We start from the raw sequence: 17,274 nt of genomic DNA, 5'->3' as shown, positions 1-17,274 counted from the left end.
CATGTCCTAAATACTGTAACTACACTGTATTTGAATTCATTTCTTTTAGTTCAATTAGGCCAAATATTTTAATATTGCTTCACATAATTAGAGCATAAGGAGACAATCATTTTGCAAGTATATTATTTTTGGATTGATATAGTGGAAGTTGATAGTATTTTGGTATTTGTATAATTCTAAAATTATTTGAATATATAAGTAAATACATATTTTAGATTAACAGATAGAAGGAGGAGAGACAGAGCATTATCTCCTGCTTCACTCTCTGAATGGCCTTAAGAGCTTGGACTAGCCAAGGCCAAAGCCAGGAAATGTGAGTCTCTCATGTGTATGGCAGGCCTTCACCAACTGCTTTCCCAGGTACATTAGCAGGAGGTTGGACCTGAAGCAGAGCAGCTGGAACTGAAACTGGCACTGTGAAAAGCGCTGTGCATATCCCACACAGGAGTTTACCATCCTATGCCACAATACCAGCCCCTGTTTATTTGTACTAATATCAGATGAATAAGAAGAACTTTTACCTGATAGCCATACATTCAGTTAGGTAGTCATTAAGGTACAGATAATTAGGAGCAAATATGTGTGTGTAATTAGAATATATGTCCAGATTTCAAAAGCATCCAAATTGACTTCTCATTATTTAATGTTAGTCAATTCTGAACTATCCCCAAACAAATATTTGAGGACTGGATGAATTAGAGATGGAAAACCTATATTTTACTTATTTCCTAATCAGTGATTTTTATGATTTTTTTTTCTTTGCTCCATAAAAGTTTTGGAAACGTAGAGATTTCTGTCCCCACATCATGAATGTGATGCCTTGACAATGAAGGAAGCAATCCTGTGGAGACACATAGGAGTTTATTCCTTCCTCTGAAGACTTCATGTTATAACCATGCCAAATAATTTAAGTGTCATGTTTGAACCATGTCTGATAAAACAGAATATTTAGAGAGGTTTAATATTTAAGTTCACCTGATGATATTTTCAGAAGGACGACATTCTAGGAGTGTGCCAGGCAACTAAATGTCTTTGATTTATTGCTGAGCAACATCACACAATTTCGCTGGGTTTCTTGTCAAGGATTCAAAACATTTTATGAAATGCCATTTGTGAATCAGCTGAATTCCATGAAGTGTAAGAAGGCAAAGCTCTCTCAAGGGTATGTGACACCCATTGTGTGTGGGTGCCAAGCATGTACGTGAGGAGTCCCAGTTTCCATCATGAGTCTCATGATCATTTACAGAGTAAACTAAGTGGTAGAGCAGAACACCTTTGCTTTATGGGGCACAGGCAATAAAGCTACAAACCACATGTTGGTAATCACTCCTGTGTCTTAGCGTACCTACTGATATCAAAGCTTTTCATTTTGGAGAACCCACAAATGTAGCTGTTGGGAAAAGCATAACTGAATAGTGTCTGACCCATAATGCATACTCCATAAGCTCACAAATGAAATAATTAACGAATGAAGACTTCGGTCATGACTACACCAGCAACAAATGTGTGCGTCTGAGTGCATGAAGTTGACCTGTGAATTGTCTTTTGTGAAAGTAGGATTAAATGGACACTGCAGGGTGTAAGTATAGAGAGGCAGGGAAAGTAAAACTAGATATGAGCAAGAATCAGACAGCATCTGGTGCTCATGTCTAGAACACGCGTTCTCAGATTCTACACAGAACAGACAGGGCTGTGCTGTGGAGGGCAAAGAAATGAGTCAAGTATCAAATTAATGGGCTTCAGGGGGCATTGCCTGGTGTTGAGTTCTTCCGGGGAAAACAGTTTATTGAGTTTTTAGTTAAACTATTGCCCAAAATGTGCAGTAAAAATTTATAAAGAATGCTACCACATCTATATTATATTCTCAGAGAATGCATTGTGAAACTAGACAGCTTTGATAGAATGCTAAATGTATTGGACAGCTTTTGTGAAAGCAAACAAACTCAGGCTTCACATAATAGGTGTTTAGTAATTTTCAACAAATGATACATCTATCAAATCTTAAAAGTTATATTTATTTTCAGCTTGAGGAAACAGCTTTATTTGATCACACTAAAATTTTATAAATAGTCTAAGAAATTCCAAGATTTAAATATAGATATAAATATGTACAGTAATAAATAAAAGCTTAAATGCATTTAATTCAGCGTAAAATACAGATTATTCCCATACCATTTTGTATTTGATTTTGTTCTTATATTTTGGTACTTTTTGATAGAAATATGTAACTAGCACTCCTATGCTATTAAGCTTTTTATTGAAAAAAAAATATTATTGCATTGAACTACAGTCCAAGTAATTTATTGAATAACCTAAAAAAGCAGCTTTACATGTTCAGTAGTGCAGTTTACTTGGCCACACAACAATTTAAAAAACGCTATGTACAGAGAGTATAAAATAAAATTAACAGTTTACGTATTACATTGCCAGAATACCATTCAGCTTAATTACAGATTAAATAGAATCAAGTAAGGTGGGATCTTACTGTAACAAATCTGTATCATAAATATATCACAAACTGCTGTACAATTTATATCACCAACTATTTTATAATTTTCACATACTGAAGGAACTTCTAGCTTAAGAGATCTCTTCTTGAATATGTGAAAATGCCTTGAAAAATTCTATTTTGAGCAAATACCAATGTCTACGACCAAAGGCTATATTTATCAACAGGTCAAGCACACACTCACACTCATGTGTACACTCATACATACTGTTGTTTTTCCAAATTCCCTAAATTACTTCTGTTTCTGATAAGAGATTCTTGCTCTTGTTTTAGGGAAAGGCGGTAAGATGCAGAAGGAGCAAGTGAGTGTGTAAAATGAGCGCAGACGTCTGGGTCAAAGTGCTCCTCCTCGACCGAGCTGCCTGGGATGAAAGAGCCCCTGGTCTTCTGTCTGGGACATGGTCTTCTACAGCCAAACCCACTCAGCTGCCACTCTGTGTTACTACAGCCTAATCCCAGGAAATACCAGTACCTTCAAATGTCTACCAGAATAGAAGCAGCGAATCATATTTTTGCTGGAAACAAAATGATGACCTTTGAAAGTCCTCCAGACTCGGGCTTACTGGCAGGCCCACTCCTGTTTTAATGGTAAGTCTAACCTCAGATGTGGTTGCAACCTTAGACGCAAAGGGCAGTCACCTGTTTTCCTGATTGCTGCATGGAATTGGTCACCCTCATGCTTTTTAGTTACATTTCTATTTGCCACTTGGGGAGTAAAAAAATAAACTTCTTCCTGTGCTGCGTTGACAAGAGATTGATTTTGTCCCATTTTGTAGCATTTTAGCTACATAAGGTGACACTCGGTCTTTCAGACTGTGTTTTTAGAAAACTGGATTTGATGTGTACATACATTTCTTGAAGCTGTGTAACCATCTTTCCAAACACCTAGGGAGAACAGTTTTGGAAAGACTGAAATATGAGTCCGATGTGAGATGATCAGTAGTGTTACTGTATTGAAGGAGACAGTGAACTGGCCACACAGGCTGAGTGTGTCTGAGTGTGATGTTTATTTACAGATTCCTCCCTGTGATATGGGGTGGCATCTTCTTGGAACAAACACCTCCATGTCTCCAGCTGTTGCTTCAACTGCTTGAAATGTATGCTCTGGGATCAACTCAACATGACATGAATTCAGAAAGTTATGCTGCCAACATCAAAGGGAGCAGGGTAAGTCAGCGAGAGCTTCGTGCAGGAAGCGGCTAGTTAGCTCCAGCCCTATGATATTGAGTAGCGTATTCTTAAATATTCCATTTAGAGGAAGTTGTGATGGATTAGTATGAGCATATTTCTGCGTAGTAATAAAGAGATTCCATTAAGTGTTGACAGAAAAAGAGAAGTCCGTGTGAAATGTGCTCTCTGCAAGCGAAGCCGAATCCGGGACACGGCTCTGTGAAATGTCTACCAAAAAACAAAGTGCTGGTAATGCAGAACTCTGTGAATCACTGCAATTTCCTATATATTTAGGAAATACAGTTTTTAGTAGTCCAGTTCTACTGTTTTCTTGCCAGATCTCGCAGAGGCTAGCTAACAAGATGACCTTTCCCATGTTCTGAGACGTTAATACCTGCACCAGTGAGGGGACAGAACAGTGGACTCGTCCTTGGTCTCTGAGATGCAGAGCATGCAGGTATGTTTGTGCATGAATATGTGTAAATATTAGTCTTCTTATGTTAAGTTTTTAATTAACCATTGAGAGTTAGGCAGATACAAAAACTTGCCTCACCAGGAAATCCAATCAACAGAACCAATCCATTCATATCAAGAAATAAAAAGATAAAGGGAATTAATGCTCAAAATCAACTTCTAAAAATTCTGTGAATTGGAGGAAATTGTGTGGAAATATAATCCTAATTTAACAAACCTTGCTTTGGTTTAGAATTCTGTATATAAAAATCTGGGCCTCATGTTCTCCACAGTATGGTAATCTTAAGGTAAAATTAAAAACAAAACCTAGTGTTCCAGCCTGTGCTCATGATTGGAGGGAAGATATTTTTTTTTTTCTCTAATCACAGTTGGTTTATGTGGTGTTTTAATGTCTACAACTTCTCAATCTTCGGTAACCTTCATCTTTGTTGCTTTGGTGAAATCTGCTTTGGAATGGCTTACTAAAATGTTGAGTAAGCAATTTATGCTGTTAATGTAAGATTGGGTCACCATTTCCATCGCAGGCATTTCTATCATTCTGTGAGCACTAAGCAGCACAGACTGCCTGGCAGAGCTCCCTGCTCTGACCCAAGAAACTGACGCAAGACAGCTATGAAGATTAAGCAGGGGCTTTGCCTTCCTCAGAGCAGGATTTAAGCATTTCCTGGGATTACTCTAGTTCTGGTTTGCAAACTACACTTTTGTTGCTGCTGCTGTTTTCCGGATTGTCTGTTTTTACTCTGCTGGCCCATTTGTCAGGTCTGTTATATAATGAATATGCCTCTTATTCCCCTTCTCTGGGATCTGCCCAGTGTTCATCAGTGGTTGTTCATAATTTTTGTAGAACTCTGTGCTTTGCTTTTCATGTTTCCCTTTCATTTTAATCTAATTTTTTAAAAATAGACTAGAAGTTGTCACTTCTATCTCCCAGTCAAGACTGCCATTGTATAAGTTTCTGATGATATTTTGGAAATCATGCTTTTTCTTTATGGTAAAATGTTTAGTGACTTTATCTGTCGTTAATTCTCCATCTCCCCCATTCTGAGTCTTCCTGACAGCAGAGATCTTTCCCTACAGCTGACTATGTATCCAATGTTGAACCTTTCCACCTTCCTGTTCTCTGTAATGAGGAATGACACTATTGGTCTCAAGCTACAGCTGTGAGGATGGGAGGATACGTGGAAACCAGCAGGGTGCCTTTGTAAAAGCAGCTACATTCCCTGTGGAAGGGATCCCTTCCACACTGGGGCAAAGGAACATGTACGTCATGTACCACAGCATACGGCTGTTCAGTTCTCCTCCTGTCCTGCTTGAGTTTCTTACATTCACGCTTATAGAGGAGCGTGCTGCTAAATAGATTGAGCTCTTTCTCCCCCACTTAAGCACTGTGAAAGCACACGGCTGGCTATTTGGCAGTAAGATGATGCCACTTGGGATGCCTCCATTTTCATGGTTGGGCCTGGTTTTGAGTCCTGGTGCTGTTTCTGATTGCAGCTTCCTGCAGTGTTCCCTGGGAGGAAGCAGGTAATGGGTCTGGCTGGCTCTTGAGCCTTTTCCACTTCTATAGGAGACCTAGATTGAGCTGCAAGCTCCTGGATTTGCCTGTTGAAGGCTTTGGGGAGTGAATCAGTGAATGGAAGATTTCATTCTGTTAAAAAGAGAAAAAGAGACAGAAGGGAGGATGAAAAGAAAGGAAAGCAAACAGGGGAGAGTGGAGGGAAGGAAAGGAAGAAAGAACAAAGAGACAAAATAGTAAATGCATGTCAAGGCCGATCATAAATACAGATGCAAAAGTGATAATTTAATGGCCAAGAACAACATTTTGAATGAATGGTCCAAGTAATTTGCAAAACCACAAGAATGATGGTTTTATTCATTAATCATTGTATTTTTAAAAGTAATACACTAGAATAAAACACACCAAATGCTTCATAAGATGTGTACTAAACATTTTAAAATACATTTGTAAACGTTTATGTCTGATTGCACATGTACTGAATGAGTCCAGTTAATTTTCTGAGTAGAAATGTAAAGAAACCTTAATATTTTTGCCCTAATAATATTTGAAAATTTGGCCAATACACACAAAATGTTACTCTGCATATTTTACTTTGCAGTATCAAATACTAATGCTAATCTGTACACATTTTTTGTACAAAAACTAAACATCCCTAGTTTTAGATCTTGGTAATTCCTAGAGTTAAAAAGTTATCTTGGCATACAAATGAAGTTCGCCATTTTATTAGGGAAATTCTACAACTGGTGTCAAGATTATTTTTCATTGGATAATATTTTCAACCTGATTAATTGCTTTAAAATTTTGGTTTATTTCTCTGACCTTTCAGTATCTGACAAAATGAAATGTATCTTTATTCATTCATTTTACAAACAACTGGAGCATAGTCTTGTATTGCATTTTTTCTTTGTAATAATACTATTCTGCCTAAATGTTTTCCATTACCACTTAATAACTATCCAAGAACTCATTGAAACAATACATTTCCTTTTGCACTTGTACAAAATAATTTTATTTTTCGTCTTATTTTTGCAAGTTAAAATATATTCTTAAAAGTCTTACTAAACCATTGGCAATTCAGTTCCTATTTATTGGTCACATTTTGAATTGACATGAATATGTTCGATCTCATAAAAATCAGATCACCTTCAATACATCATTTTGTAGGTAGTAATAATCCATTTTTTTTCACAAGAAATACTTTCACACCTGTTAATTCAAATTGCTGGGGCATCTTCGGCCTCCTTCACTCCATTTAACTGTTGCATCTGACTTGCGTAAGAATGATGGCAAAATTCTTGACCTTGGAACATGGGTTGGATGAGAGAATTCAAGTGGATGATCGAAGTTGTGGCTGGATTTAAGTGAGAGCCTAGCAACGTGGGGATGAGTGCTGCAGGGGGAAGGGGCTGGAAAGTTATGTGAGATGGGTGGAAAGGAGTGGCTGTGACTAAATGTAGGGGATGACTGGCTAGGAACGTGGGATGTGCAGGGATGATGGCTGGAGTCAGAGCTGAAAATGAAATAGGTGTAAAATGTGGCTGTGAGAGGGGATGTAGATGAGCTATAGGGAGGTGACTGCTGTGGGAACTTATGGAGGCAGAAACAGCGAAGTGCTGCAGGAAGGTGTGGTGGATAGCGGTGATGGAGGCGTGCTGGTGAACTGGAACTGTGGAGACAGCGGAGGTTGCTGAGAAGGCAGGAGCCCCTGCACCAGGCAGGACTCGGAGATGCTTTGACACGAGTTGTTTCTGCACGTGCTGTCGGGCTTGCAGCTGGAGGAGCTTGTATTTATCTATTTCATCAGGAGAAAATGTTATGGGCTGTTGCATTAAAGGGGGAGAGAGAGATTTATGGAGCAGTTCCAATTCATCTTCCAGCTTGTCATGCTTCTGCATAGTTCTGTCGTGGTAAGAGTTTATATTCCCCTCCACAAGATTCATTTGCATGCTTGCATCCTGTAAGTCTATATTTATTGCATCCTCTTTGGTCTCTGTTGCATCACCAACACTAATACATTTATTGGATGGAAAAGCACCAGGGAATTCATTTGGGATTGGGTCACAGGGTGGCATAAAAGATTGGACTTCACCAACTGAACATTTTGATTGTCCTTTCATTGTTGGGTTCTTTAATCCATTTAGTGGCTGAAACCCTGCTTCTATGGGTGTTACACCTTTAGGAAGGTGCTTATCGCAACTGCTGTCTGCTGAAACAGTGGAATTACTGGTCTGTAAGCTTTTGATGGTGTCTTTTTCAGTTGTCCCTTGAACTTCACTAACTTTAACATTTCTTCTTTTGCACTGTACTTTTTCTGACAGCGGCAGTGCTGGCCTGGTACAGCCTGGTAGTACAAGTTGAATCGCACATGGGGTTTGTGAATGAGAGTCTGACGGATTTGTACAACTATTGGAAGAGACCTCAGCATTAGCTGACTGTTCCTGACACTTCTTGGCTTGGAGTCTTTCTAAAAGGCTCTTGGCAGTCAGGGGCTTCCTGTCTCCTTCTGTTAAGTTTGGCTCTCTGGCTTGCGAAGAGCCCATGGCATAGTGCCTGAGAAGGCAGTGCCCATTTTTACAAGTGCACTGCCTGGGTTGGGCTTTGCCCAGATCACAGCAGCGAGGACTGACCCACGGCTCTTGACTCTTGCTCTTATTTAAGCAACGAAGTCCCTGTCTTGCATAAGAGCTCTTCCGGCTCTGTCGAGGTCCCTGGCAATTGGGCAGTTCTCTGTTTCCAGCACACAAATCTTGTGAGCTGAAATCACAGTGGATGGTTCTTGGGGATTTTGGTCCTAAAAACTGTTGGCTTTTTCCCAGTGTGTGTTTTTCTTTGCAGTGACAGTATCTGTGTTTGGCATGCTTGTTTTTACATGACTCCCAAACTTTGCAGTTTGCATCTTGCTTTGCTTCAGCTAGAGGGCAGGTGCTCTTGCTGATCTCATCAGGCATGCAGAAGCAGTTGTGCCTTCTGCGTTTCCATTCATGTCTTTCAATTGATTTGCGTTCTCTTCTACAAAAGTAGAGCAGGTTACCTCTCCCATCCTCATGGGATCTGTGACTTGAACAAGTACTTCTCAAGCTGGAGACGCTGCTGGAGGATGTGGCCGACGGGCTAGCACGTCCACTCAGAGATGACTCTGGAGTGTGTCTCTTTGAAATGTGGTTTCCACATTCAGAAACATTGCTGCTCACACTGATGTGGCTCCTATTCAAAATCAGACTGAAGTCCTTCCTGTGGTCACCGGGTGCCCCTACTGTCAACGCGCTGGAGTTCCAGGTGAAATGGCTAGCATCTTCCAACTCTGAAGAACTACAGGCCCTCCGTTTATGCTTTTTAGTCCTGTTGATGTTGGCAGGAAAAGATAAGCTCTCATCTGTATCATTTAGAACCACCCTTCCATAACTTTGCCAATGGGTCCTTAGAGGTTCCTTGATTTCATTATTGCCATTATTCTTTCCTATGCAGCCGTTTAGAGACACATCAAGGTAAGTAGGCTCTTTGGAATTCTTCAATTCCAAGCCACTTGCACTAAAATGATGCTCACTATTTTTTGACTCAGAATTATTGAGATCCAAATGACATCTTTTCTGGAAATTTTCCCCATCTTGATTAGCTGTCATTATCTTTGGTTTCAGAGATGGATTATCTTCTTGGATTGGTTTTGGTCTGCCTTTGATTAAGCCAGAGCCTTGGCTCTCTATTGTCACTTCCAGGGCCTCGTTACTCAAATATGTTTTTGAGTCCTCTGGATCATGGCTGTCCTTTGAGTTTCGAGAGTGCTTAAAATCAAAATATAATGGGTTACAGCCATAAGAAATGCAGGGCTTTGTTTTTGTGAAGAGCAGAAGTTCTGTAGGCCATTGGAGAGTTGTGTGGCCATCCTTGCTTTGAACATGGAGAAAAGGCAAACTTTTCGATGTCACATCATGGGGACAGCCCTCCCTTACAAGTTTTTGAACACTTTTACTAACTCTTTCTGTATCCTCTAAAAAATTGTCCCTGTCCTCCATTCTGGTTTGTGGATTCAGATGTGTGTGACTCTTTTGTTCATTTCGTTCTGGTGATGAAAATTCATCTAAACGTTCAAATATCCTGGCGTCACTGTGCTCGTAAATGTTTGGTGGGCTGCAGGAAGCGGCTGTTGGGCCTGGGTGATTGATGTGGGTTTCTGAAGAGTTCTCCAATGCATTTCTGGTTTCTTTTTCTCTTCTGGAAGGAGAAAATTCTTCATCTGAAAGATGAAGGTTAGATGTAGAGATGGGGGAGTGAATGCCATTTAAGTCTTCTACTGTCTTATCAATAGAATCATCTTGGTCTTGCAAAACGTTGGAACTGATGGAGAACGTCTTGTGTAAGGCACTCTCCAGCTGGCGTGATGAGATGGTGGGGAAGTGTGTATCCTCACTGGCAGACCTGCAGCACTTGCATTTCTGGACGGTTTGCTTTGTTTTATAGAGGGATGACTTGTTACCATCCTGGTTTTCTTCTGTGTTCTCACTGAACACTGATGCTGAAGAGTCTAATTTTAGATGAGCTTTTTTGGAAAAGGAGAAGGACACTCCTGTCCTGGGGTTTGCATTGCTGAGCCCTGCAGGTGTCTGTGCTGTCCGAGTTCCCAGCCAACAACGTGGGTCTGTGTGCAGCGGCTGGCGGGTGGACACGGTGGACCGATGCTTCTCAGAAATGCTCCTGGGCGCATTTTTTCCTTTGAGGAGGAGAGTGCTCTTCACACAAGACACCTTCTTGCCACTCTTGACTGGGAAAATTCCTTGCTGGAGTTGCTTCTCTATGGCTACCCTGGGGGCTTTATATGCTGGTCCACTTCCAGAAACACTGCAAACAACAATATGTAAATGATTAATACTCCAGATTTAAATCATACTTATCTGTCCACATTTAATAATGTCCCTGTGAAAAGTTATTCTATCTGTGAACTCTATTTTTGTAACCATTTGTGCTTTTGTAACTATGTGTGTGTAATTTTGTATATATTATTTTTAAACTGCACTAAGTGCATATTACCAAATAGCAGTATTGAGGAAATATCTTCATTTTGCAAGAGAAAATCAAGTACTGGGTTTACACCACAACATTCTTCACGAGTTTATCAACTCTGAAATGGAGACTTCACTTTATTTTATAAACTGTTTTACCACCCAGATATTCACATAAAATAGAAAATGCACTTCCAGTGCGCAGAAATATTTCTTTGTTTCTATATAAAGATTCTGGCATTTTATAATTTTCTAATTTCCCAGTTTAAAATAGTCCCTCATGTTCACTTATTTTGAAACAAGGTGGTTAGTTCTTTATTTCTGACTTGCTGTTTATTTAGTTAATAAATGCAAAACAAAGTAACACATTTCCAAACCATTGAAATCATTTCATTTTGCCTCTTACTCCCAAAACATTTTTTCTACTGTTGGTGCAAGTGTATACTTTATCTTTAAATTATTTAAGAGAGATTATTCTACAGAGCTTCTTTAGCATTTCAGCAGAACACAGAATTGCACCTCTTATATGAATTGCCATTTCTGTTAAGATTTATTTTACATTACTTAAAAGTAATTTAATCTAAACTCCCACTTGCAAATGATATGTAACTGGTGGGGGTAGGGACAGGAAACAATACAAATCACATCATTTAGCTGATAGTTTTTGAAGTGAATTTTTCTTACTCTGTATGCTTAGAGCTGTCTATTCACTTTTTCTGTTTTGTTTTTTACCTAGTGTTCTCTTGGCTGAATATAAAAGCTCATTGTGTAATGTAAAAGAATACTTTTAGAGAAGGTGTCTCTTTTAAATTGAGTTTAGTTACGATGACTTGGTTAACCAACACAGAATTTTGGAGTCAAATTCTTTTCATCCATCAAACTCTTTGCATTGTATTTGTCTTTATATTTCCAATATTGCATACTTTAATAAAATCATTTTTTTGATTGCCATGGAGCATATAATCCTTGAACATCTTATGGGGGGGACAGTGTAAACTGTTCAGTCTAAAGGCCAGCCCTCTGCTGCCTTCTCCGTCCATGTGTTCCGTCCAGGTCTTTGTCAGAATACATGACCGACCTGCAGCTGTTGCTGTGCTGTGGAATGCTCCGTCCTCTGGTTTGTCTTACTTTGTCTTGGAACCTTTCACCCAACCTGCTTTCCCAGACTGCACTCCATGGCATCCCAAGGTTAGACTGACATCTCGTGTTAGCTTCCACATCAGAGACAACATGTGGTATAGGACTTCCGGCAGATATTTTTAGTCTACTTTCACTTAGTCTTGAGCCTCTTTGTGCATAGGTGTTTTGTATCTTTATTCATGTAAATATAGTGTTCTATAAATGCAAATACATATGATATTTATTGTGAAAATTATAAGCTACAGGGTTTTTTTTTTTAGGTTAACTTTTACTAGTGTTTCTTGAGCTTTTGGTTTTAACTTGCGTCAGCACACATACATTTGTTTTCTGCTGATTAACTGCTTCAAAGGAAACAGTTCCTCTGACATGGCATGTTAATCTTCTTCCCCTTTTGAAGCATCTTTTCTTGGTTTACAAAGATGAGATTTTATCTTCTAAATTGTAAGGCCTGAAAAGGACCTTTCCAACATGCTGTGTGGATTACTGAACATGTCCTTGCAGACTAAGGAAAATCCACAGAGCATAAAGGTTGCTGTGGTGCTGAGTGCTGGCCATTTAGTCCCTGCAGACCAGGGGTGGAATGATAGGTTCAGAAACCTTGGCAGCCCTTAGCTATACCCTGGTACCCGAAAGACACTGCCCATCGTGCGGGCACTGGTGGGAAGTAATACCTCTACCTCAGCATTAAGTCTCCTTTCTAAGGCACTTCCGTCAGCCTGATCCTAGCTGTATCCCAAATCTTTACAAAGTCTAGCATGCAGGTATGCCATACCCCAATTCGTGATCCCACTGAGATGCTATGTTAGTATTTCTAGATTATTTTATAATTTACACATCTATTTTTGCTTGCTATTCTGGTGGTTTTGTGGATTCTGCTTGTTTTGATTTGTTAAAGAAGCAATACTGAAAAGAACATTTACACTGTCTCTCCAATGCACAGGCTTTTATTTTAAAAAAAATTAAACCTACTTTTATTGATTCTATTCTGCTCTTAGTCTTTATGTCTTGCTGTTACTCTACAATCAAATCTACACTGATGATTAAACTATCAAAACTTTAGAAAAATGTGTAATCTCAATGATCATCTTTGATACTTTTTCGTTCATGTACTATATTTTTTCTCTTTTTTGCTTTATGAGCTTTTCCCTTTATCTTAAATATAATTTAATTTTATTATTTGGGAAGGTCTGATTTTTTTCTTTATTTGTGATATTTTAAATAGTGTTATTTTCATGCACATTTTTGGTGCAAAATATGATAAAAGCTTTATTTTTTCCAGCTTGTCCTCTACATATTCTAAAATCCATCGCTGCCTATGGTTACCATTTTGTCTTTGGGGGTGGAGTGACGGAAGTGTTTTCTTGGTGATTTCAAGGGGCCAATACAATATTAGCAGCTTTGGTCAGCTTACTACATCTCAGGAACCTAACACGCACATCTACTGCATAGAAGCCTTTTAGCTTTGTTCCCATTTCCCTCCAGCTTTGGGCATCTAGCATTCTGTTCTCGGAAATACTTCATCTCTCTTTATGCTTGCTGTGTATTACCGCAATCCATCTTTAGAGCTGTGTCAGTTTCTTTTTGTATTTTTAACAGCTTACAAGAAATACTATAGTTAGAACTTTGCTTTTTGTTACTGGAATGCGTGTCCTCATACTCCAGTCCAGATTCTAATTTTCTACCATTTAGCACATCTTTAACTATCTTGTGCAGAAAGCATGCATTAATGACTGGAAAACTAGATGAATGAGCGTGGCATGACTTCCTTCTGTGGTGTCATTTTGTAACGTCCCACGGTATCTAGTTCTTACTTAAGGAACTTCATTTCTCTGGTGAGACGTGCAGTAGAAGATCGCACACAGAATATCCTTCCACACAGCAACTATCCCGAGGGCTCTGCTGGGGTAGAAGTGACCCAGGAGGTACACAAAGTTAGCTGCTCTCACTAAGACTGTTAACCAGTTTTCTGTCATCACTTTTCCATCAGCTTGGTCCAAATATTCTTACCCATAATCATTTCACCTTTTCTCTCCATGGGCCATAGAGGACTCTTGGCATCTGCGTCATTCTGCTCGGAATCCCTCAGGAGGAAGATGAAGGACAAAAAAGGGTTTCCCGGTTGTGGGGAGACAGTGATGCTAAGGATATTTTTTCCAACTCAGAGGCCAAAATGAAAATATTTAATAATTCTGTTAAGTAGATTCCCTTAGGCTAATGGAAACATTTAGGCAGAAAGAAAAATGGGTTGGAGAGCAACTAGTGGATATTAGAAAAAAAATCAAGTTTCCTAGTTCCAGTTTTTATATCTAGGGAGTGGGACATGAATCTTTTCCATAATGATACACACTGCACCCAGAGAGCCTGGCTGCTTTATACATGAATTAATCTACATGTGCTTAGGTTTGTGTTTAGAAGTTCCAGATGTCCGCATGGGAATCTAAGTAATTTGGAGCAGCACTAATGGGCAGCTCTGGAATACTTTGAACTTGTAAACCAAAAGCTTCATCATTACCGTTATAATCAAAGCTCTCCTGAGATGCAGTTTTTCTCGGAGGAATATACAGAACAGCCAAGTAGAAATGGAGAAGTACGAAAAAGCTCATACTCAATCACCTGTGTTAGCTGAGTTGACTCGGGTTTTGCTGAGTATTTTGGAGAATCTGGCCTGGCTTGTACGATCTTTCACAAGGCTGTAAATGTGGTAGAACTTGCTCCTTTTCCGAATCACCCAACTTACAACACTTGATAATTAATCACTCGTGTACCCTGAGACCCTAGGGCTTTCTCCAAGTCTACTAGAGACCAGGACTGTTACCTCACTGGCTAATGTGTCTGAATAGCATCCTGGCACTTTCCTCTGTTGTGCTCTGAGGTGAGAGCCTTGCTCCTAAGATTGCCTCGGCCCTCAGAGCATGTGTTTCTGTAATAATCTCTAGACACATGCTGTGACTGTTTATTCTTCACACTTGTCAATAATAATAGTTATTACTACTACTTCTACTACTATTATTATAGGGGCAATCTGGACAATAATTACTTTTACTTAGGATAGATCCCCAAAACACTTCATTGGAATCTCATCTGAAGTGTAATATTTTGTGGTAACACATTTGAGTTGCCCATTCCTGATGGTGATGAATCAGTTTCCATGTAAACGAGGGAGGTTGAACTTCTGTCGCAGAGCCACATGTTTCAGTATCTACCAAGATACATTAATTAGTTCCACTGTGTGTTCTCCATTATGATTCACAGGAATACAAATTGCAAGCTGCAAATTTAATTGCATTGGAGGCAACAACCTTCACACACTCAGTGGTTCTAAACTTTTGTAAAACTGCTACTTTTCACTTACAAGAATGCATTAATGTAACACTTGTTATATTGTAATTATTTAAAAGGCATTGTGTGGAGACTGTCACTGTATTCATTACATCTAGTCTGTCAGCTAGACAATGAGAGTTTCATTAATTCTAAGTTCAGCTGTTAATAGGGGAATGCACAGATAATTATATTCCCAAAGGAGATGCCTTGCATTTTTATAGTTTTTCTAATTATTATCATGAAACGTAAGACACATTACTGAGGAACAGTACTGGTTCATTTAAACTGACAAGATAGAATAAATGCTGGGGTACCAGAGCTGTTCCTGGACCATTTCATTAAGGAATAAATTACTGATGTTGACAAGGGGGAAAATAGCTTCATTCCTAAGGTCATTGGTTTATGAACCTTGGACTATCAGAGACGGTCTGCCTTAGATATTTCTTTTGATGTATTACAATTGTACACTGTCACAGTGAAGCAAATGGATTTATCCTTGAAATTTCCCCAAATTGGACATGGTGCAGCAGCCTTGCAGCTAAAGTCCTTGTGTTGGATGTGCTGGGATCCCATATGGGCACCTGTTCATGTCCTGGCTGCTTCACATCCCATCAGGCTCCCTGCCTCTGGCCTGAGAAAGCAGCAGAGCACAGGCCAAAACCTCAGGACCCTGAACTCCACATGGGAGACCCAGAAGAAGCTCGAGGCTCCTGGCTCCTGGCTTTGGATGAGCTCAGCTCTGGCCTTTGCAGCCCCTTGGCAGTACACCTGCAGAGAGAGCTCACCACTCAGACCGCCGCCTCAGCTCAGCCAGCTGATGAAGGCGTTTCAGGGCCTTTTCCTGTTTCTTCTCGCCCTTCCAGGACTTGGAAGCCACATTTCGGGCAAATTCCCGCTGCTTCAATTCTTTCAATCTCTGTGGAGAGAGATAACACGTAGAGAGTATTGTAAACAAGTAATATGCTCTTTTCCATTCACAAGGCTTCTTATTGAAACTTTGTCCCTGGATTTTAAGACAGGAGGCGTGAGAGCATTGTCCCCGTCAATGCTATCCTCTGCTTGAAGATAACTTGAGTAAATCAATGTTGTTGTCACTTGGGGTATTGTCAACGTGTGTCACAGTCACTGCAAGGTTGGAGCCCAGTTCACACTGTGATCAACCAGCAAGAAAACCACCGTCTTTGTATGTGAAACACAAGGGGCACGCATGAGCAACACAGGGATGGGGATGAAGGGACAGGAGTCCCACACTCACCTGCCCAGGCTCTCACCTGCAAGGTTGGTCCTTTCAAGCACACTGTGTGAGTGTGGCTTGTTTCTGTTTATCTAAAAGATTAGTTCCAAGGTCTAAATGTGATTCTTAATTCATCTGTTTAGTTAAGGTATTTAGCAAATGTATATGTTGATACTGTGTTGAGGTAGTCAAAAATGGATTAGGGATTTGAACTCAGTTTAGAGACTTGACCTTGCTTGATTTCAATTAACCTACCACTTCCTTTAATTAATCTTTTCTCTGAAACAATTGACTTGCAATGCAAATTGGATGCTGCTCATTACCTGTTCATATTTTTGTTTTCGCATATCTAATGATACTGAACAAACTAAGAAACAGTCACACTCAGAAAAGCTTCTTGAAGTTTGAAGATTAGCTTCTCTATCCACATTGGGAGTTCTTTTACACAGTCTGTAAATATGAATCAATTTAATTTCTATTTCTCAAATGAAGTATAAAGGTGTGCAAACCATTACACATCTATCAATAGCATGTGGTGGACCATGTGCTCTGTTTAATGACCATGAACTTCCTTCCTGAACAGGAACATGGTTGTGGGAGCTGATGGGCAGATACAGCATCTGCACTGTGTGTGAGGCAGGAGGTGAGCAGCCATTCACAGAGAGAATGCACCAATATAAAGCAGAGTGTAAGAAGTAGAGGCGGCCACAGGGAGATCAGTGAGACATCCTCCACTCACAGTGTGGCAGTGACTCCCGGTTTCTCTGGAGAAATGAAATGATGCCTATCAATCACAAACCAAAGGAGCAACAGTTCTCAGTAGTGGGTGAAGAGCGGAGGGTGTGCCCTCTGCAGCACGGGCCACCTAGCTCTGGCTGCTCGTCCTAGCCACCCTCCCTCTTCCTTTCTGCAC

General features: G+C 39.9%; 1 protein-coding gene across 1 annotated transcript in view; it reads right to left on the bottom strand.

Annotated features, from left to right (window-relative positions):
* Positions 1-6,745: 6,745 nt before the first annotated feature.
* ZNF804B (zinc finger protein 804B) overlaps positions 6,746-17,274 on the bottom strand; it is a 310,699-nt gene continuing 300,170 nt past the window's right edge. Inside the window, exons 3-4 of the mRNA XM_040965056.1 lie at positions 15,913-16,043; positions 6,746-10,505 (exon numbers count right to left, since the gene is read on the bottom strand). Coding sequence (XP_040820990.1) covers positions 6,887-10,505; positions 15,913-16,043 — 3,750 coding nt within the window. The 3' untranslated portion in view covers positions 6,746-6,886. The remainder of the gene's footprint in view (positions 10,506-15,912; positions 16,044-17,274) is intronic.

This window comes from Ochotona curzoniae, unplaced genomic scaffold (assembly GCF_017591425.1).
Source record: "Ochotona curzoniae isolate NIBS_2020 unplaced genomic scaffold, NIBS_Ocur_1.0 scaffold_3835, whole genome shotgun sequence".
Lineage (NCBI taxonomy): Eukaryota > Metazoa > Chordata > Mammalia > Lagomorpha > Ochotonidae > Ochotona > Ochotona curzoniae.
Note: the sequence above shows the minus strand (reverse complement) of the source record. Positions and strands in the feature narration are given on the sequence as shown.